Below are 21,330 nucleotides of genomic sequence, written 5' to 3'. Positions count from 1 at the left end.
AAAAAGTTTTAAACAGCTTGAATGTACAATTAAATTGAACCACAAAAACCACAGGTTTGTTTTCTGTACATTGTAAAAGAACAGCTTACTTAAAGGTTTTATAGAAAAGACATAAGTCAGTATGCGAGTATGTGATTAATTCATTTGTCCAATAAATAAATTAGGAACAACTGCATAAATAAATATTGTGCAAATTCTTGTTTGAGAGAACCATATATAGTTTTAAATAATCAATGAACCACGGACATGTTTTTTTCAAATGCTTAGTCCTGTTGCCAACTGTTGAATTTTGCAATAAGCATAATTTTAATGTTGTTTTCCATAAGGCTCCGTCTGTACTGTGTAAGCAGCAATGCATAGTGGGAGAAAACTCTCTCAACATCCACTGAGGTAGTGGGGAGATGGAGGTACAATGCAGCGAGTGGGCCAAGAGTGGGCATTCTGTCCTCTCCACAGGACTGACCTCCTCAGCATCACTCTTGTCCATGTGGATGTAGCGGTGCCATTCCTCAGCTGACACACGGGTAAGGGCAGGGGCCGCCTGGATGCAGTCCTGGATGTTTTTTCTCAGACCAGCTACCTTTGCTGGGTCAAACGCTGTGAGGGCTCTGAAGAGCTCCATGCTGGGGTGTGTCTCCATCACATTCTGCAGCTTTGCAGAGCAGTCAGCCATTGTCTTCAGGAAGAGCTGAGTGTAGGAAGCACGATCATCCTCACCCAGCTCCCTCAGCCGTTCTGTGGTCCTGGGACGCCAATCCTCAGCGCCTACAGTGCGGCCATATTCAAACAGCATGAGGAGGTTCTCCAGTTGACCATGGATAGTAGCAGCAGAGGGGTTGGAAGTCTCCTGCAGTATGGTTATTGTGGTCATGATTTCACATTAATCAAGGTGAATAGCAGAGACAGCAACACAAGGTAACACACATCACAACCAGCAGAGACCGGAACCCCCACAGACCTCCTGGAGTTTGAGACTGCTTATTGTGTCCATATAAAATATGTTTTGTACAGACTAGACCAGAGGTCTCCAAATGGATGTTTCCTGCTCCAACACGCCTGATTCAAATGAGTGACTCCTGATCAGAGTTCAGCAGAGCTTGATGACGAGCTGATCATTTGAATCAGGTGTGTTGGAGCAGGAAACATGTAAAACATGCAGGACAGTGTCCCTCTGAACCTCTGAACTAGACCAAACCCATCCAGAGACTAGACCAGATCTTGTAGGGCCTCTTTAACTGAAGGCTTTTTTTTTTTGAGCTATAAACATGTCTGAAGCAGAATCACATCAGTGAATTGTATAATGAGGATAAAGCTACTTTCCTTTCCTGAGGAATTTTTTTATGCTTTTACTTAAGTAATTTTGACTAAGCCACTTTTCATTGTATTTGAGTAATATTTTACAAGGAGTATCTGTACTTTTACTCAAGTAGTGAAGTTGTGTACTCTGTCCACCTCTGGTATTATGTATTTGTTGGATAACTTACCCATCGCTCCTTTTTGTATTGTTATGACTGGTGTGAGTCTGGGTGATATGGCAGCTTCTAAACAACTCTTAACATAGAACAGACAAGTTTCAGGCTTCACATGCCCAAGACACGTTGTAATGATTATGACATGACATTGAATGTTGAGTGAATGATGTGCATGAAACACAATCCTTTACCACTCAGTAAGTGATAAAAATATATTCATATCATGTTTTTATCATGAGCGGTTTGCAAGTACCTCTCATACATCATACACCAATTCTGTCTCACATATGCACACAAATGGCAGCAAATTGACATGGAGAGCAGGAGAGGAGGAACCAGTTTTCAGGGTGTTGCTATAGGACACACATTTACACATGCAGGAAGAACCATGGACTGAACTGCCACACGTGTGATTGTTATCTGAGCATTTTCCGTCCCATGCAAATGCAGGAAATCAAGCTGCTGCAGCAGCAAACACAAACATTACTTCAGCTTAATATGCAATTTAATTGAGTTTCTTTATTAATTCAAAACTTCACATGGTCATTGAAACATCCAAAATAAGTTACTTAAATTACTTAAACATTCAGCACTGGGGGAAAAAAAAAGACATTTGTAAAAACTATGAACCATGATTAACTATAAAGAAAGGCTGATTTCCCTTGAACACCAATAATAACAACCATGTATATCACTGAGGGTTGCCCAACAAAGGGTTTTCCTGGTGTACACAAATCACATTCAGTAATTCACACACACAACTCTTAACAATTTAAATGTGAGGTCCCATAATGACTCCAGTAACCAACAGGGTTAAAGTACTTAGCGGGGTCCTGCAGATATGCAGTCTTAACATTCTTAGAGTCAGACAGGATTTATGTCTGTGTATGGTTAACCAGTTATGAAAAAGTCAAAATAAGAAAAACAGTACTTAAGAATATTCTTCACAGTGAATCTGTTTGATGTTAAACATAAAATTATTTTTGAAAGTATCTTTATAATTACAAGGTGCATTCCTTATAACAACAATAGGTAATGTTAAGTTCTGTTTTAAGTTTTATTTAAAGTGTAAAATCAAGAGAGTAAACAATAGGATACTTTTCAGTTGAGATAATGCGCATCCTTGGGAGAGAAATGAGAATCCCACTAACCATATTCAAAAAGCACTGTGAATTAACAACATGCCTTGAATGATCCAGTACAGATTCAGTGTGGTAGCACCTCAGAGGCACATGTATTTATGTGGAAATCAAGTTAAAACATTTAAAACGTCCATTTTTCTAGTTCACAATACAACATTTTCACTCGTTGTTTCTATTTTAAATGTTCCACTTTTATGGCTGCAGGTCAAAAAGCTTAAGAAGCGGGAATTATTCCATGAAAGCTTCATGCTTGAGTTCTTAACTCTCCATTGAGTCCAGGAAGTCTTCTTCTGTGAAGTGCTCTAGCTTTTTCATGACTGTGTCTGGACTGGCGGCTGGATAGTCTGCTACTGGGCAGTGAGGCATCGGGTCGCTGCAAGGAGGAGGGCTCTGGAAGGAACAGCAAAGGGTGCGAAGGAAGGGCAATAGCTGGGTGATGGAGGACAGAGAGTGTTGGGTGAGAAGGGGAAACTCCAATTGCTCAGTGGGAGATTCTTCACACAGTCCATTCAGGCTCTGGAATAATAGATCAGAACATCATCATCAGATGAGATATGATGTGTCATTTCGTAGAACAAATAACTGAGGAAGTCTAGCAATTTTTAAATGCCATTCCATTTACTGTATGTAAAAGGGGCGTGAGAAGCTCTTTAAATGGAAATAATTATTTTATTAAAAAAAAAAAAAAATTCTTACCCCATATCGGTGCTGTATGCCTTCCAGTACTCTGACAACGTGGGGTATGCATTCCTGCTCGCCCTCCATCAGCGCCGTCTCTGGGCCATTGTAGCGAGTCACATCCACCTCAGGGACAAATGCCCATCGATACCTGCATGTGGACGGAGGAAAAGTAACACAGAAAATAACAACCAGACAAATGATGCAACACCACAAAGAAAGCAAACTAAAAGCTTGGCTCTCACATCTGAAAGAGGGGGATCTTTTCAGGAGGAAAAGCCAGAGAGGTGTCCAGAAACTTGCAGGCTGAGAGGTACATGTCCAACTCAGCTTGAGAGAAATTCACTGGTCCATTTCTGTCAAGGGCCCCTCGAACCACTTTAGCTAGTCTACATTGTAAACAAAAAGGCAAAAACAAAAAGAGACCTATGTATTTAGCATGACAGCCTCAACCAAATGTCAATGAAATAGGAATCCGTGAATAAAATTGTGAACTCACTTTGAGACGTCTTTATCTGGCTGCAGAGCTTTCTCTAGACGTGCAAAGATGCGTATCTGAAGTTCAGAAAAAACAAACAAACAAACCAAAAACACATTATAATAATTAAAATACTTCCACAATATTGGCCTGTGTATGACCTCGTGCTCTCAGATGTTACGATCTTACCAGTTCTGTGACCATGATTGGCCAAAGAGACGTCAGGTGCTGGGATGAAATCCGCAACAAGAGAACACGAAACATCAAGAAAATCTGAGCTAGAACAGCAGCGCTGGGGTTCATACGCAAAGCCTCAGTGAGACGCTCTGAAAGATAGAGGATTGAAGTTTCAATATCCTTAAAAAAAAACAAAAAACACTTGTGACATTTGTTTTATAGTTAAATGAAAACTGTATCAGTACCACACCTTGAATGAGGGGTAGGTAGAGATGATACTGGTCAACATCGCCACTGAACATGGCAAATGCCTGGCGCTTTAGAAGCATGGGCTTCTGATCTACATTAGCAAACAGTTTCAAGGAGCCACTCTGCATGCCTAATCACAAGTAAATATGATTTGTTAAAGCAAAACATCAATAACACCTATCCAATGCATTGGATCACAAATCTGCCCTTGGATTACAGGAAAACTAAATCCTTACAGCATCACAAACATTTCCTGGAGGCTGTACTCACTCATGAGATCTTTAAACATTGTCTTTTCATGAGTCAGCAGATGGTCAACGATGGATTTCCAACTGTAGAGAAGAGAAAGAAGAAACACAGGGAGTTTTTGACATCGTTTGTGCAATAAAATGAAATATACACTGATGGAGAAAAATCATTCTTCTCATGAAGATGCAGGCTCTGTACTTTCATCGTTTATTCATCTTTCTGTAAGTCAGTTCAGTATGGAAGTGCATGAGGAGTAGAACAGATGGAGCAAACCCCGTAACCGCCTCGGCCTACACATGCACATTACATTATTATGTCTGTGCCTATGGAGACTAATCTAAAGTCACGGCTGGTCATATGTGGAAGATCACTTCCTTCCCTTTATGCACAGATCTATCCGTGGTTACAATATCTTATTTTCAAGGGTTGTATAATAACTGACAAAAAAATTAGGTGGAATGAGGTGACAAATTAAGGGGCCCTCTTCTATTTTCCTGTGTGGTTAACTCCAAGTTGGAATTGGTTGGGCTATGTGTGCTACCATCGCTAGCATAAATAAGCTAAAAAAGGTAAATACTGAACCCTCTTGTTTTTCTAAGTAATCATAGTTCTTCTACACATATATGTCACTTAATTTTCCTGAATGATGTTGTAGCAGTATAGCAGTGAATGATTTTCCTGAATTACATTGCCATCCAACGGATGACCTAACTAACCTGGGTGCACAGGAGGCATCCATGGTGAAGAAGAGCGGGTCCATGAAGAGTTCGAAGACCTCCTTCTTCCAGGCCCTTTTGGTATAGGCATACCCACTTAGACTGCTCAGCAGCTGAGCACCTGCCTCAAAGCTGGGCATGTTGTAGGCACTAAATGAGACAAAGCCATAATTAGAAGAAGCCAAATCAAACCAGAGGGAGGCAACTCAGACTCCTGTAACTGTTGTTACCTATGATTCTTCAGGTACGGAAAAACATAGTACATAAGTCGAGAAATGAGAGGAACGGCTTTTTCCTTCTCATCGCTGCGGTAGACCATGTCCAGAAGTGGTGCTAAGATCTACACAGAGAAAGTATGTTAATCATTACAAATACACCAGCGTTCAGCCATTCATTCATCATAAGTAAAACCACAGAAGGTTACCTCAGCCAGGAGGACTAGAGCTTGCACGCTGTAGACTGAGGGAGCCGAGGAGGAAACCATGGTGCTGGCTTGAGCCATTGACTCTGACACGGTGATAAAGAGTGAAAGAATAGTGAGATCACTTGTGAGAGATTCACTTTTAATTTAATTACATTTTAAATAGATTGATTAAGACAGAAAAAGTGAATCAATAAATGTTCACTCAAAACAGCTTTGTTTCGATTTGAAGTTACTATTGCTTCTAAAAAGACAAGTGAATGTGGGAAAAGTCCAGGAAACCACAACAGGACCATTTCAGCCTTTTGTTCTGCTTCCATAGATCTAAATGAGTCATTGTTCTCGCTAAACCACTGGCCAGAGCAGCAGCTTTTGTTTCCAAACCTCTTGTTATTCCAGCCCCAAAAGGGGAACCCCATTCCCAAATTAATTAGATATTTTACTCTAATTCTGTTACTCTATTCAGGACGTTCCTCTGATTTGTCACCAATGTATATGGAATGAAAATGGCATTGACTTTGCACAAACCATTGAATAGTGATTGTAACTGTACTTCTATCTGTATTATGAACATCACTTTCAGACTGGGTTTCCATAGATATTAGGACAGGCGCAGCGTTTTAAAAGAAAGTAAAAGAAATATTAACTCCATCCATTGAATACTAAAGTTAAGTTCACCAGTGTTTCCATGGCAACAGTAGTCGATTGTAAGCGCCAATTGCTCCAATTTGGAAAATGGATATAACTATCCCCTCCATTCACTTCACTAACCAGTGGTTAGGAAATGGAGTTGAGGTTATGAATGCATGTATTTTTGAGAGGTTTCAATAGTTACCGCAATGTTCACCGTCCACGTCTGCGTCTGCGTCTTCGGGTTCTGCTTCTACAGGGCACACCTGTGGCTGAACTTTGACCTCAAGGCTGCGGCTGAGCCAACTGGTCTGCTCCAGAGATGACCCTGCAATCCCACCTACGGCCTCGAGGATCCGCTGAGTCACCTCCTGCATTGTAATGTTACCATCAGTAAATGCATTTACAGGGTTATAAGCAACCAGGTCGGAGTCATCTTCCTCTACTGCGGTCGTTTCATGTAAATGTGAAACATGGCCTCTGTGACTTGAGATTGGAGAAACCTGAAGCAGCATCTTCTTCACTCAATTATGGATAATGTTTCTGAGGCAAGGTGGCAATTGAGGAAAAATATAATCATTGATTTGGCCTCCTCTGTTTACAGCTGTGCAGCCGAAAGCATTCCCATTCCAATGTAACCTTGTTTCTCTGAGTTACTTGGTTACTGAAGTATTTTTAACACGCAATACCTCACATGTCCTCTTCCTTGCTATCCCAACGATAGCTGTAGTTATCGAAAATGCATCATACCTGCAGGTCTCGAGTATCCTTCTTATTGTCCAGGTTGGTTAGTCTATTGACAAAGTCATTGAGGATTCTGCAACATAGGAACAATTGCTATAATTACTACAATTACTATCTTTCACAAATAAATATTATTTCTTTTTCATAGTCAGTAAGATATATATGCTTTGAAGATTAAGTGCGACTAAGTCTCATCTTTGAGTAGCAACACAGACTGGACTGTTGCTCTGATACTATTTGTGGCAGCTTTACCAAAGCTTTATTTGCCAATATGATAGTATTACGAATACTGCTAGGTGTAAGTTAATGTGCTTAAAACTGACCCCAGCAGTAAGAATTGTCCAGGTGGTGCCAGGTTGAGCTGAACAGACTCCCGTAACAGACTGAGAAGAGGAGCAATGTTTTCCTGCAGAGTCTGTGCTGAGATACTACAGATGCAAACAGAGATTATTAAACAAGTGAGCATTTGAAGAATTGCTGTATTAAACCTTGAATTTAACTTTAGACTATTTAACTTTAGACTATTCTACAGCTAACCTCTGGATATAGGAGTAGCTGAACTGTAGCATGGGTATGTCCACCAAAGTTGACTTCTAACGAAGAAAAAAGGTAGAAACTGCTTTTAGAAATAGTGGAAATAAACCTTAGAAACTCCCAAGATATACATTTAGAGCGACTGTGTGTGTTTTTATGTATTTTTGTGTACCTGGTCTCCTTTGATCTGATGTGGTTTTTTCACAACCTCTTTGACTAATTGTAGAATGGTATCCGTATGCAAGGTGTGTAGTGATTTCACCAGATCCACAATGGTCAGACGTGCCTCACTGGCTACAGGTAAAACCTTAAGGAAAAGAAAGAGTTTAAGAATGTCAACGTGTTCTCTGAAACAAATTGGTGACTTTTGTCTGACAACTCCCTCACTTTGTTTTTGTGTCTCCTTTTGCTCCTCCGGCTGCTCCATACTACTCCCAGTGAAGCCATCAGCTGAACCCCATACTGCCCAGTCAAAGGCACCAAGAACTCCAGTATTCTCTGCCGTAGGATCTAAAGATGGGCAACATTGCAAATGAATCAAATTTTCCATATTAATACCGTGCACATGGCTACAAGTAGGAGACAATCAGATTATTGCAGTCTCCCATTAATCCAAACCTTGGTGCTTTTAAAATAGACTGAGGTAGAGGTGTGTCTGCTACTCTGGCCAGAGTCAGATGCCCGCCTCTGACGCTCTTCCCTTAAAACCACACCCCATAACAGTGCCATGCTACTGAGCATTTCTGGTAAAGCCTCGATCACAGCGTTGCGTGCATTACGGACATCAATTGGATCACAAGCCACCAGGGACTAAGAGGAGAGATGGGGAGAATAGAAAATGAGCATTTTCATTATCATAGCTGTGGGAGTTACAAATATGCATATGCTCACCCCTTACCCTCTTGTTGTCCAGTAGACAATGGTGTGTAATGTTGGTAAGGCCCTCTAGCAGAGTCAGAGGGTAGTCAGGGGCGATGTTCTCCCTCCTACCACTTAGGCTGATCAGAAGACACACACAAAGAATCTAACTTTGATGTTCTGTTGAGAAAGTTGCACTTGATCATATTTTCTAGTCCTTCTTTCAAACATCTGTTCTGTTTTCTGTGCATGGTAACCCAAGACACAATGAAAAAAAAAAAAAAAAACTGCTGCTGTGGTTATAAAGGAGTAGGAGACTTTTCATAAATGTATAATTTGTTAATATCCAGAGTCCAGTACAGACAAAAACTGACTTAAAGAGGCGCTAACCAAAGTGGGAAGGTGTTAATTGTTAATTATTAAAAAATTATGTTTTCACAGTAAATTCTTGATCATCTAAAATGACCTTCTATTCATAAAAAGTAAAAAAAGAAATCTAACAATTTACAGGAATGATTTCTGGTGCAATAACTTTAAAATAATAAATGATGGATAATAACCTAATTATCCTGAACCCATTAATCTTACTTATTAAAACATTTAAGCATTTAGGTTTTGTTTGATGGTTCCTTTGAAAGTTTGACTACTTGATACACAAGTTTTGGCTGGCACCCATCCCTAAACATCAAATAGGACAAACTTAAATTGTCAAAACTCCACAGTGCAAAGAAGAGATGAAACCATTTTAAAGTGGTTCAGTCTACCTCTGATTTGTCTTTCCTCCATCATGCTCGTACAGCTTTACCAGCTCATCCAGGTTCTTGCAAATTTGACTGATGAGCGGAGCCACAATGATGCCCAGTGAGCGACCCAGGTAAGGCAGAGAGGAGCAGAGCAGCGACACCCAGTGGGGATGCATGGCATAGCCGTACTGCGGCTGCAGGGATCTAGCTGCAGCAGAAACAAACATTCCTTGGGCTGTGATGGGGTGACTTTGGACGTACTGGGCTGCCTTGATGGACTGTTGAAAAAGGACTGCAGTTTGCCACTCACGGGCAAGGGGGGTGTTGACAGTTGGGGTTTCGCGATGGTCCCCTGGCTGCCCAGATGCTCCCCCTGACCCAGGTGTTGATACAGCCCCACCAAGCCACACGTAGTACTCCAGGACTATGAGAGCATGGAGGAGCTTAAGTAATTCCATTTGGAGGGGGTATTGTTCCTGTCCTGACCCTGATCCAAGATTCACTAGGCTCTCCTCTGAAAGGCCTCCCTGCTCCTCGAGGAGGTCCACATTTCTTGGTGGTCCTTTGTCTGTTCCTCTCTGGCTGACATACATGGACGCAGAGAGTGTAAGTAGAGCATATTGCTGCACTTTACATCCCAAAAGGAGTCTGCGGATAGGCTCCAGAATGGCCCCGTTACCCTCTTGTCCTCGCGCCATGTGGCTTAGCTGGTTCACAATCCGGGTGAGGACCTCCACACTCTTCACCTGAACCTCCCTGTTACCCTGCAGGTCAAGAGGGCCGAGGTTCAGGTAGGAAGGGTAATGTGAGCGAAGGAATCGCAGACAAAGAGATACCAGCAGTTCAATGAGAAGGGATGGCGGCATGGAGGGGGAGGCGGAGGGTGACAGCAGGCAGCCGTAGAAGCCTTTGCCATCCTGAGCCTGTTGATGTCGCTGTAGAAGGTTGGAAACCAGGTTTAAATGTGCAGCGGAGCTCGTGTCCAGAGAGGTGGAGGACAGAGAATCCACCAGAGGGCACTCTGCACTGCTCCTCAGCAGGCTGTCTAACAGCGCCAGGCCTTGGAGCAGATGGCACCAGCCGCCTGCCACAGGATACAGTAGTACATGTCGGAACAGAGAGTCGATGGCTTCTCTCTTCTCACGCTCCTGCTTTAACAGGCGAGACCTGGCCATGGCCTCCAGTTCTAAATCGTCTTCATCCCCACTTGACAGTGAATCAGATGCCTGTGTGTGCTCAGACTCAGCCCGCCGGAAGCCATTGACCACACCAGCGTCCTCCATGCTGCGGTACAGTACCGAGCCAGAGCTGGAGTTCTCTGTGGATACCTGGGCTCCACTGGTGTCAGCTGACTCTGTGTGTTCACTCTCAGCCTCCTCCTCTTCTTCCTCCTCCGCTCTATCCTCCTCTTCATCTGTTGCTTCACTGTCGCTCCTTGATTGCACTAAAGAGTCCTGTGGTTTAATGACCTCTAGACCACTGTCTAACTCTACCCACAGGGATTCCCGGTCCACAATATTTGTGAGATTTAAAGTGGTGACCTCAGTTGCCATGGCATCCACAGATGTCCCAGAGGTCTTGGTGGAGCTTCGGCTTCGACTGCTAAGGGCCTTTAGGTTACCTTTTTAGAAAAGGGTATTATCAGCTTAATATAGCACACAAGAAAAGTGCATACCCAACCCAGAAACGTTATTTCTGAAACTCATAGACACGGCCACTTACCAGCAGTAAGATTCTGTTTGATGCTCTGAATGGAGCAACGCTGAGTGGAGGGGTGAAGTAGCAACAATAGAATAGGCTCCAAGATTCGAATGACGTCACTCAGGGACAGAGCCCTGACCAGCCAGCACTGAGCAGCTGCTTGTATTGAACCATCAGTGCAGCTCAGACTGTCCACCACAACACACAAAGACCTGAGAGAGAGACACATTTCAGATGCATTTGGACAATTTTAGATGTTGCATATTTATTCTGTACTCCTTGTACTGTATGGCATTTTCATAGCTTTGTGAACTCTGCTTCGGCAGCTCCCCTTAGCCTTCTTGTGCACCACGTTCATCCAACGTAAGAGCATCACTGACTCAAATACAGATGTAAACTAAGTAATCTACATAAGTGCTGAGACAAAATATTATTATGTATTTAGAAATGTCAAAAAGTATATCTAATAGTAGGAACTTTCCTTCATTTGTCTGAACTTAATTCCAGTTTTCAGCTGCTACTAACCGGTCAAACGAGCGATTGAGAGACATGGTCCTGTTGGTCTGAATCTCCCGAGTCAGGTGCCATAGCACTGTGAAGCGGTGCAGCGCTTCCAGCCTAACAGCCTGGGGCAGACAAACACAAAACAAACCATTGTTCTATTTGTTCAACTAATTACATTTCCTAGTCAGTCTGTTTGTGTGTCCCAGTTAAAATGACACATCTAGAAGATGCTGAGGAAAAAAATTAGACACCTTGTCTTTGTGTTGCAGCGCCTGACAGATGATGTCTTCACAGATTGACGATGATGGAGCCAAACAGTGAAGCCTGTAGAAGAGTTCAACACAGGATATGTGCTGCTCTCTCCGCTCCATGTCTAGCTGGTTCCACAGTACCTGGGACACCCTCTGGATCACAGCATACAATCCCAAATCTTAAAATAAAGCATTAAGAAACACTTCTAAGTTATTCAGACATTTTGATTATCTGACCTGATAGAAATCTGTGCCCTCTTCTATGGCCCGCAGCACAGCTGGGTAGATGGGTGGTACAGTGACCATCTGCAGTCGCCCACTCAAAGGATTGCAGTCAGTGGTCTGGTAGCGCCTGTGCTTGTCTTGGATGACCAGCGCTAAGGACTGGGAATGGTTGATAAGTTCTAACAGGGAGGCTGTTGCTGTGTGCTGGATGTTGTAGTCCCTGGACAGGCAGGACAGAGTCATCAGGGACCTCAGCCATACTGGCAGGTTGTCCACATCACTGCCTAAGGAAAAAAAAAAAAAAAAAAAGTATTAATTAGTTCTGTGTTGAGTCAAGCATGTAAGATGGCAGTCACAAAAAATATTCCATCAGTGATTTCACCTTTGTGACCAAACATGTCTGTGTACAAGGCCCCCGTCTCCTCTTCACTTAGATAGACAGGGAAGGTGGTGCACTCTAGCAGCAGGTGACAGGTGGCAGTGAACGCCTGTCGACATGCTTCAGTGATCTCTGCCCTGCCTCGTGGCATGTAGCCTGCTGCCCAGTCCACACATCCTGAATTTCCATGTTCCTTCTTCTTTACCACAGGTGCTGTTGAGAGCTGGGTGTCAGCTGCAAGGCGAGGTTTTAGCCTGTTTGGATTAAACAGTCCAGTCAGTTTGTCTTTAATTTCACGTCCGCCAATGCTCTTTGAAAAAGTCTTCTGATCCACAAGCGTGTCTGTTACGTCAGGGTGGGGTCCCTTGGGTCTCCAGACATCTTCCACCTGCACAAGCAGATACCTGAAACATTAAAAGGATGAATATATTTAGAGATTCCAGTGATTTTTTTTATTGCAGCTGACATGATTGTGTCACACAGTAGTGTTTACCTTGTGGTTATGAAGGACAGTATATCCTGCAGGCACTGTGTCATTGTTTCTATACTCCCTCCCCTCCTCCACACTCCTTCCCCTTCTTTACAAATTGCATCACCATCTGCCCCCATCCCCAGTCCTGGAGGGAGATGCTGCTCTGACGGTGAGGCGCTGATTCCCAATCCACTGTCCTCAGACCTCAGTGCTGGGTAAATACAATTTGCAGCCTCTGCCACATCTCCTCCATTTCTGTTCAACTCTTCATCTCCATGGTGACCATTGACCTTACCAATGCTGCCATTTTTTTCTCCCTCCTTCTCGACATCCTAAATGAAGCAGTTTTAAGGTGAGGCACAGCCAAAAATACTTAGAAAAGAAACCACATTGGCACAAACTGTAGAATTTGTAACCTGGCCTTCGATGCCTTCTCCCTCTGGTGACTGTAACTCAATCTCTTCTGTGTGGGACCCTGCTTCAGTGTCTAGATAAGCCACAGGCATTTGGATCTTACTGAGGACCTTGAAGCAGGCACGCAGGCTGTGTGTGATGTCCTCCAGGCTAACAGACTCCATGTGGCTGCACATGGTGCGTAACATGATGCCCAGCATCTCAGGGAGGAACTGGAACTGGATGTCAGCATGGAGCTCCTGAGGATGAAAACAGAAGTAGAACATACTGCTTGTGTGCAGAAATAGTTTCAGGTGTTCTCCTCCATTATTTTGTTTCACGAGGAAATGAACTGAACATATGTAGCTATTTACCAGAGGAAGAACATCAAGCAGGAAAATGATGAGATTGGACATCTCTGTGATGGAGGTAGCAGCATGACTGGGGTCCTGTTGAGGAGGCGTCGGTGGGTCATCTTTGCCACTACAGAGAAATAATGGAGTCAAAGGATTTGCATTTTAACTTGTGGGTTGAGGATAAGTAAGGAAAATCCAGACGAACGATGACTCACACCAATGACTAATTTTTTCAGCGTTTGCAATCGTTAAGGGCTATTAATGTTAAAAAAAACTGTCTTGTACTTTGTGAACACTCACATTTTCTCATTTTCTCCTATATACTATTGGATTTTATGTGTTATAACTACACACCACACAGTCAACACCTGATAGTCTTAAATCTTAGACATTAACTAGTCACAGTAAACCCCCACCATACCTGAGAGAAGTGCAAAAGCGTCTTGTCATGTACTCCCACAGGTATTCACTGTTCGTGGAGCTCACAAGCATATTCATCGTCTTTATGATCTCTGATGCATTCTTGTTTTCTTTTATCTTGCTGTAAAAGATAACAAAGAAAACAGCACTGTTTCTGTCTGTTTTCACCGTGTTGGCTGCAATTTTGTCACATGTTCAGTGAACCATGGATTCAGCATTGAACATCTGTACTATCATCTGTGACGCCCACCTTGCTAGCTGGTTGCCTGTAAGCCCTGAACTGGTGATGTTGTCCTCCCCCACCATCTCTCTACAGTAGTTGTGGAAGGCTCGGACCACCTCTAACAGCACACAGCTCAGGACAGCCGGACCTGAGCAGGAACAACATCATTAGACGAGTCAAAAAAGCTTACAGTAAGGTTGAGATATTGACAGAGAGGTGGATCAAGTAACGCCTACCAATCTCTGGTTTATCCAGGAGGCTTATGATGATACGGAAAGGCCTGAGGTACCCAATCACCTTCTCTGGGTCACTCTCCACATCTTTCTTTTGGAGAATGTTAATAAGAGCCTGAAATCATTGAAAATGAAGAGAATTAGAGACAGGGGTGGCAAAGAATATTCAAACTTTTGTATTTTTAAGGATTTGGATAGTCCAGGCAGCATGGTGGTTAGCGGTTCCTGGGCCTGAGGCCCTTCTGTGGAGAGTTTGCATATTCTCCCCCATGCTTGCATGGGTTTCCTTCAGGTACTCTGGTTTCATCCCACCGTCCAAGGACATGCATGTTTAGGTTAATTGGTGACTCTAAATTGTCTGTAGGTCTGAGTGTGAGTGGTCGTTGGTCTGTGTCTGTCTCTGTGTGTTGGCCCTGTGATGGACCGGTGAACTGTGCGGGTGTACCCCGCCCTCCCCCCATGACCCAGAAATGGATAAGCGGTAGAAGATGAATAAATAAATGAATGGATCAATAAACGAACAAAGGATTGTGCTGCATGGTAACATGAGTGAGTTACCTGTACAAGGAAATCTCTGGAGTAAGTGTTGAAGTAGAACAATGTATGTTCCTCTGGGGTGGCAGATAAAGTGGGATGTGGTGCCACCATTTCTCCTTTAATGTTTGTGCCTGAAAACACAGTCATGCATATGAAGAGGAACATTAGCAAGGTAACTGAAACCACCGATAGCAGTCATGCAATTCATGCCGTTCATCACTGAAGTAAGCACCTAGGAGCCAGGCGTAGAGGCGTCTGTTAAGGGACATGTCTCTGCGGAGCAGTGTGAGTGAAGCTGCAGACACCACATTGATCATGTCCTCCGTACTCAAAGTAATGCAAGTCTCGGCTGGGTCCTACACCAACAAACATACAGTGACTGACTGAACAGATAAAATGGTGCGGTAACTGCAAAAGGCATAGAATACAATTACTGTCGGTTAACAGTGTTACGCAATATTTTTGTGGTTTGTCATTGTCTGTATTGTGTATATATTGCACACAGTGATCAAACTTAGACTTAGTTAAAGAAGACTTTCACATTTGTTCTCTGCTAAGGTTGTTGAAGCTCTGAGACCCCGTCTTTTGTTTTCCAGACAAAATGGGCCATTTTTAACTTGATCTTTGAGACCACTTCATCTTGTCCAGAAAAACAGGAGAGAAAGATGTCTATCAACCTACCAAGCATTTGGCAAAGGGGAAAAAGAAGAGCAGGATTTCAAGCATGTTCCTCTGCACCAGGACGTTTGAGTCTTGCAGACAAAGACACACTGACTTCACCTGGTAAAATAAGGAGGCCACAAAGTTCAGAGATGATAAAATGGTGGTGGGGGGGGGGGGTGTTAAATAAAACAAACAAAATGAAAGTTAAAAAAAAAAAAAAAGAAAGAAAAACCCATCAACACTCACCACTAGGCGTTGGTCATAGCCTAACATGTATGCTTGCTGGCGCAGGGATGCCATGCGGTCAAAATGTGAGACTATGAAGACAGATGCAGGCAGGCGCACCATGGGACTGACCACCATATTGCCCCAAAGGGCACCATAGAAGACCTCCTGACCCAACAGCAGTGACAACTTAAGTAGCAGTGCATCAGTCCTGAATGGAGGAATCGCGAGAACTCAGTGATGTGTTCAACAATATATCTACTAGTAAATATTTGTTGTTCTTCAACAAACTTTTGTTAGTTTTTCAAACAACAGAAAACTGTATATCTTTTGGGCACAATCGTCTAATCTCTCTTTTAATCCTGATAAGAGGAAAACTACATATTACTGTGTCTGTCTTTCCTCAACAAAAACAATACAGTGTCTGGTCTTTACCTGTCATTGACATCCAGTCCCTCCTCCAGGCCTGGCAGGAGTCCTGTTATGAAGGCCTGAAGACTGGGCAGCAAAGCCATCTGCAGCGGTAGATAGTAGCGTTCATACAGTGTCAGCAGCACAGGCTTCACTGCCATGGCCGCATGGCCCAGCAATGGGAACAATCCCGAGCTGAAAACCACAGACAGATCCACAAATCTTGAAAAGAGCGCACTCACAATTAGGCCAACACTCTCCACGAAGGAGTAAAATCTTTTCTTTTTCACCTGTAAATGAACAGATCCTTGGCCAGCCATTTTGTGCCAATGATTTTGAAGATGACCTCGTATGTTTCAAGAGCCTTGAGGTGTACACCACTTGGCAGGGCTGGGTGCAGACACTGCGCCAGACGCTTCCCTATGATCAGCCTTTTGGGTAGGAGGGAATAGCGGAGGTTACTCTGCAGGGCCTGATAGAGAAAGAGAGAAAACAAAGAAAATATGGATTAGTTATCATCAACCAAAGAGGAAATTTACTGAGCTAAAATTTTGCGACACCAAAAAATAAATAAAACAAATGAAACATGGATACTGGATGGACAGGATCATGTGCATAATATGAAAATGTTCTCTAGCTCATATTCTGTGTACTTTTAAGAATAACTTTTGTGCATTAACACACAAAGACACTCCAAAGTAAATATCTACCCCAAATAAATGGTCAGAAGACTGGAGCAATAAAGCTATAAAGCACGCAATCAAGATGAGGAAGATTAACTTTCTAATTACAACAGAGAACTGAAACACACATGACATCTGTGAAACGAACACTTGCAAAATATAGTCATGGGAAAAGAAAATCCAAATGTAAACAGGTAAACAACAGCATATGTCATGGATAAAAGTTATTAGAGTGTAATGTCAGTGCTGTACCTTATTGAGCTTTCCCAACGATGAGATGAGATCTGCCCACTCACTTGAAGACTCAAAGTTTCGCAGCGCTTTCTCAATAACTGCTGCATAGGTACGGTAACGGTAGTCATTCTGCAGCTCTAACTCTTCAGGATCCATGTTGCGTCAGTGTGATCCCAGCATGTTCAGCAAAACATCTCTACGGTAGAAGCCGAATAAATTGGTGATCAGTAAATAAAACTGTCACCGGTTGTTTATCAAGCTCAAAAGAAAAGTCAGCTTTGTGTCCTGTCACCCGTCTGTGTGCAACCTACCGGATATCCCACAGGCTCTCCGGTTTGTTTGTAGCAAATATAATTAGCCAGTTTAGCTCTATTCACTGCCATGCATAACCTCTGCGGCAAAAGAGACAAATGTCTTCATTCATGACTTATCAGTGTTTGCCTGACTGACCTGTCTCTCAGCCTAAGGAGGGAGGCGCAGTAACTCAAACTGTATGCACTTCTACAGTCATGGACAGAACACAAACTATTATTAGGAGGCTACAATTCATTTCCCCCATCTATAGAGTGATATATGAAGCCCATTTAAAGTCTTTGGCCTCTTGGCAGCTAAACTGGGTCAACATCAACAAATTATCATCTTATAAAGCTGTTATTGCAGACATAAACAAACAGACGGACATTACCATTTGTTTAAAGTTGTGTTTTCTTGCAAAATGTTAGTGATAAGTGTGGTGGGCCTGAAAGCAGTAGAGCGCAGTACAGTAACAGTAAAGTCCCATTAAGCCAAAACCAAACAATTAGGTCTACTGAGTGGTATGGGTTCATCACTAAAAGCTACATTAAATGTAATTTGAGCTTTTTGTAGAATACCAGTGCACATTAATATAATCCTCAGGAAGAACGTAGTTGGAAAGAATCCTACTTCATGACACAAACAAAACAACGAAACAAAACAAAACCCATCATAATCTGCTACGAACTGTTTGACAGCTTGATACAGTTTATGATTTGGATAGAGTAGCGTTCTTGTTGTCATTACACATGACAGAGGCAGTGGTGTGTGTGTGTGTGTGTGTGTGTGTGTGTGTGTGTGTGTGTGTTTGTGTGCACATGTAGTGTTTTTGAATATAGCTGCACACAGAGTTGGGTGGGGGAGTGGATGGCAGGATTAGAGGAGCACAGACATCTGGACTCCCTGTGGCTGAGCCCAGTGGAGCTTTATCGTGAACAAGCCCAAGAACACATGCTCAGGATGGCAATGCATTAGTGCTGAGACAGGTGACTGACCAAACCGATCAATGGTCATTTAAGAACAAATTACAATTTTGGGTCATTTCCAAATTACATATAACAAACAGAGCGATGGCTAAAGTTTTGAAATTACAATGAATTGCTTGACAAACTAGATACTTTGGGTGCTTTGACACACAATCAAAATAAACAATTTAATACAGTCCTTCACCACAATAATAAAAGCAAAAAATAAAAAAGATAATAATAATAATAATAACAATAATAATAAAAAGAAAGGCTAACTCTCTTTCAGAGCCACGGGAAAAGAAGAAGAAACAAGAAGTGTTGGGGTTTGTTTCTTGTTAAGAAGAGACAGTAACACGATACAGTCAGAGAGTGAGACAAAATTAAGAACAGAAGAGATGAAATGATGAAACAACTAAACTGCTGAGTAGTGATGACTGGTGGAGTGAGAATTTATCTGCTCCTCCGAACTATAAAACTCCCCATTGATTGCGCAACTTCTTCCATGATTCAGCCAATGACACTTCAATAGTTTGTTGAAAATGCTAATATTCAAATGTGCAACAAATGTGTAAAAATGGTCAGTCATCTAAGCTTGCCAATTTACTTGTCTTGATATCATGTGTTGGTTTTTTGTGATTAAAGCACATAACTAATGTGAAATCTGAGGAATAAAATTATTTATCAGTATATAATCTAAACAATGTCTTTTATCAGGTTTTACGAACCGTACCTAGAAATGATCAAATTGTTCATGTAGGAACCAACAAAAGCCACATGCAGGACTCGTAACTTCAGGCACTGGTGGAATAAACTTTCCATTATGCCTCCCCCCAGGTTTAATATTAATGAAAATCCAAGGATAGCATGCTGAAGATGAACCTGTGAGCTATTCCTTCTTTAGGAGACCCTATCCTTCATCAGGTTTACTCAGATGTTTCCATGCATGCAGGCCATAGTGGTTTGTGAAAAAAGCCAACACAACGTGTGAAACCACCAAGTAAAGCATCATAAAAAAAAAAAAACCTGCTAAGTCAACGGTGACATCTTGATAAGCAAATTGTGTAGGCCAAGCAGAACTAAGTGCACACTTAAACTTCCTCATTGCATCAATGAGCAAAGACGAAAAATGTTGCTGAGCAGAGGAGTGTGTGCTTTGAGGGTGGACCCTGAATGGCAGTCACCTGACTGACACCAGCACCTCCTCAGCAGCAGGCATCACACATGGGACCCACCGTGGCCAAAAAGGCTTATATGGCCTGCGATTACACTGTAGCATCCGAGTCCACAGCTCAGTGTTATGTAACTGCACGACCTCGGATCACACAGGATGATGGCATCTCTGCCTAAAACACTGCTTTTTAGTATTATCGTTATTATTGTTGTTATTGCTGTGATGAAATATGCTCGTGCTCAGTTAGCTTACGCGCATCTGACCGATTGTCCAACCGGATGGTAAAAATTGATGTAGCTAACAGACACATTCACACACATCTAAATGACGAGCCTTCATTTTGACATCCTCAAGGGGAAAACAACAGCGTTCTGGGTTCATGAACACGACATGTGTGTCCGGGAAAAACCAAAGGGAGCCTATATCAGGTGCATCAATGACTCACCAACTGCGAAACGAGCCGAGGAAGAACCGGAACACACTCGGTCCAAACCAGCAGGACCAGTCCGGAAATGAGAGCATACCCAACCTTAACGAACCCCCAGGAAAAGAGGTAATCTTGTGTTGATGATGCTGGTCTTTCTGTGTGTGTGTGTGTGTGTGTGTGGTCTGTTATCAACACGGCAGATGACAATCCTGAACTAACGGGGCGGAACCCCCCCCACTCAGCTGATCCAGAGCCGGGCGGTTCACTTCCGCCCAGAGAGAGGGGGGTAGGCTGGAATATTTTTGAATAGCAAATGTTGATAATTGCTTTTTAACGGTTATTTAAAGTTAAACACACGGCGAGAGCGAAGCAAGTCTCCCCCATGCGAAAAAAAGGGAACTGGTTTTTACCAGTGCAGGTTTGAAATGGAGGTGCAAACATTACTGTAAACCCATTGCCCTCCGGGTTTGGTACAGTCCAGGATGTGAGGTGTTTACAAACCTCTCACCACACTGTCAGATATTTGGGACAGTGAGTACAGTGCAGTCTGCACATTTTTTATTATTACTGTAAATAGAGATGCCAGATAAATACTTTTTAATGGCTTTAACCGTACCATACACAACTAGGCAGCGATTGTTTAAATGCAACAAACGGGGAAAGTTACTGTCCAGTGCAACCCTTTTCACAGCAGACTTGGCCATATTCATGACTTGAAGAACTACGGGAGCGATGAAAAACACAGCCCCATTTTTACACTTTTAGGCCTGATGCTGGTACCTGAAGGTTCAAACTCTGTACCCTGGTCCCATAGTTAAATATTTAAAAATCTATTATAAGACTAGAAATCTCTTTTGTGATTAGGAGCTTTTTTTTTTTTTTTTTACATATTGATGTTGTATAATATAATATTTTCTTTCCTCATAATTTGAAATGTCTGTACATGTAAAATCGTTAAGTAAATAGAGTCCAAGTGTCGGCTCTAAAGGTATATTCCTATGCTCAGATTGCATCCAGCTACAACAAATGCCTGCATCTGAACAAAATTTTCTGTTTCAAAACGGTGTCCTCGTGTTGCAACACCAGCCAAAAAGATTTCCCTTTAACTACATCATGGTGAGTGTTAATTCCATCACTGAGACAACAGAGATGGGTCTAAAGGTTTTCATAGTCACTTGATGAGAGAACATAATTAAAACAGGACAATTGTAATGAAATGAAAATGACTTTTTTCTTTTAAATTTCTCTCTTAATTACCTATAACTTGTTTGGCTTGTGCCAGTAATAGCTTGTATGTGCAGTCTTAAGTCTGTAGATGGAGCTCCTGCATTTGCAAACATTTGAGACTGTGAACAGTAGCAGTTCTTTCATTAAATATAATTCCAAATAGATACATTTTAAGACTGTGGTGCCCCGATGTACACATCAAATGTGATGGGACATTTGGTCTCAACCAGTGACAAAAAGAC

The 21,330-nt window shown here is 42.4% G+C and overlaps 1 protein-coding gene across 2 annotated transcripts; it reads right to left on the bottom strand.

The window, feature by feature from the left end:
* Window positions 1–1,971: 1,971 nt before the first annotated feature.
* On the bottom strand, window positions 1,972–20,055 carry dop1b (DOP1 leucine zipper like protein B). Of its 2 annotated transcripts, XM_029530565.1 has the most exons (38): window positions 19,880–20,055; window positions 17,020–17,197; window positions 16,375–16,556; window positions 16,109–16,279; window positions 15,695–15,884; window positions 15,467–15,565; window positions 15,018–15,141; window positions 14,807–14,916; window positions 14,252–14,363; window positions 14,043–14,163; window positions 13,794–13,913; window positions 13,391–13,499; window positions 13,040–13,276; window positions 12,645–12,955; window positions 12,155–12,555; window positions 11,785–12,056; window positions 11,548–11,700; window positions 11,318–11,418; window positions 10,814–11,004; window positions 9,113–10,712; window positions 8,389–8,488; window positions 8,109–8,300; window positions 7,878–8,000; window positions 7,663–7,797; window positions 7,494–7,549; window positions 7,280–7,384; window positions 6,963–7,029; window positions 6,418–6,583; window positions 5,586–5,668; window positions 5,392–5,501; window positions 5,162–5,311; window positions 4,467–4,528; window positions 4,198–4,326; window positions 3,960–4,096; window positions 3,792–3,847; window positions 3,538–3,681; window positions 3,311–3,443; window positions 2,873–3,130 (listed from the first exon to the last, which is right to left on the bottom strand). In XM_029530565.1, exons 2-38 carry the CDS (start codon window positions 17,155–17,157, stop codon window positions 2,873–2,875), a joined length of 6,948 nt encoding a protein of 2,315 aa, XP_029386425.1. In that variant the 5' UTR covers window positions 17,158–17,197; window positions 19,880–20,055. The 2 variants fall into 2 exon arrangements, with proteins under 2 accessions (XP_029386426.1, XP_029386425.1); XM_029530566.1 differs by lacking the exon at window positions 19,880–20,055 and having other exon boundaries at window positions 1,972–3,130; window positions 17,020–17,157.
* Between the last annotated feature and the right edge of the window lie 1,275 nt (window positions 20,056–21,330).

Source organism: Echeneis naucrates, chromosome 21, assembly GCF_900963305.1.
Source record: "Echeneis naucrates chromosome 21, fEcheNa1.1, whole genome shotgun sequence".
In the NCBI taxonomy this organism is placed as follows: Eukaryota; Metazoa; Chordata; class Actinopteri; order Carangiformes; family Echeneidae; genus Echeneis; species Echeneis naucrates.
The sequence above is the reverse complement of the archived record's forward strand: the minus strand, read 5'-3'. Positions and strand labels throughout refer to the sequence as shown.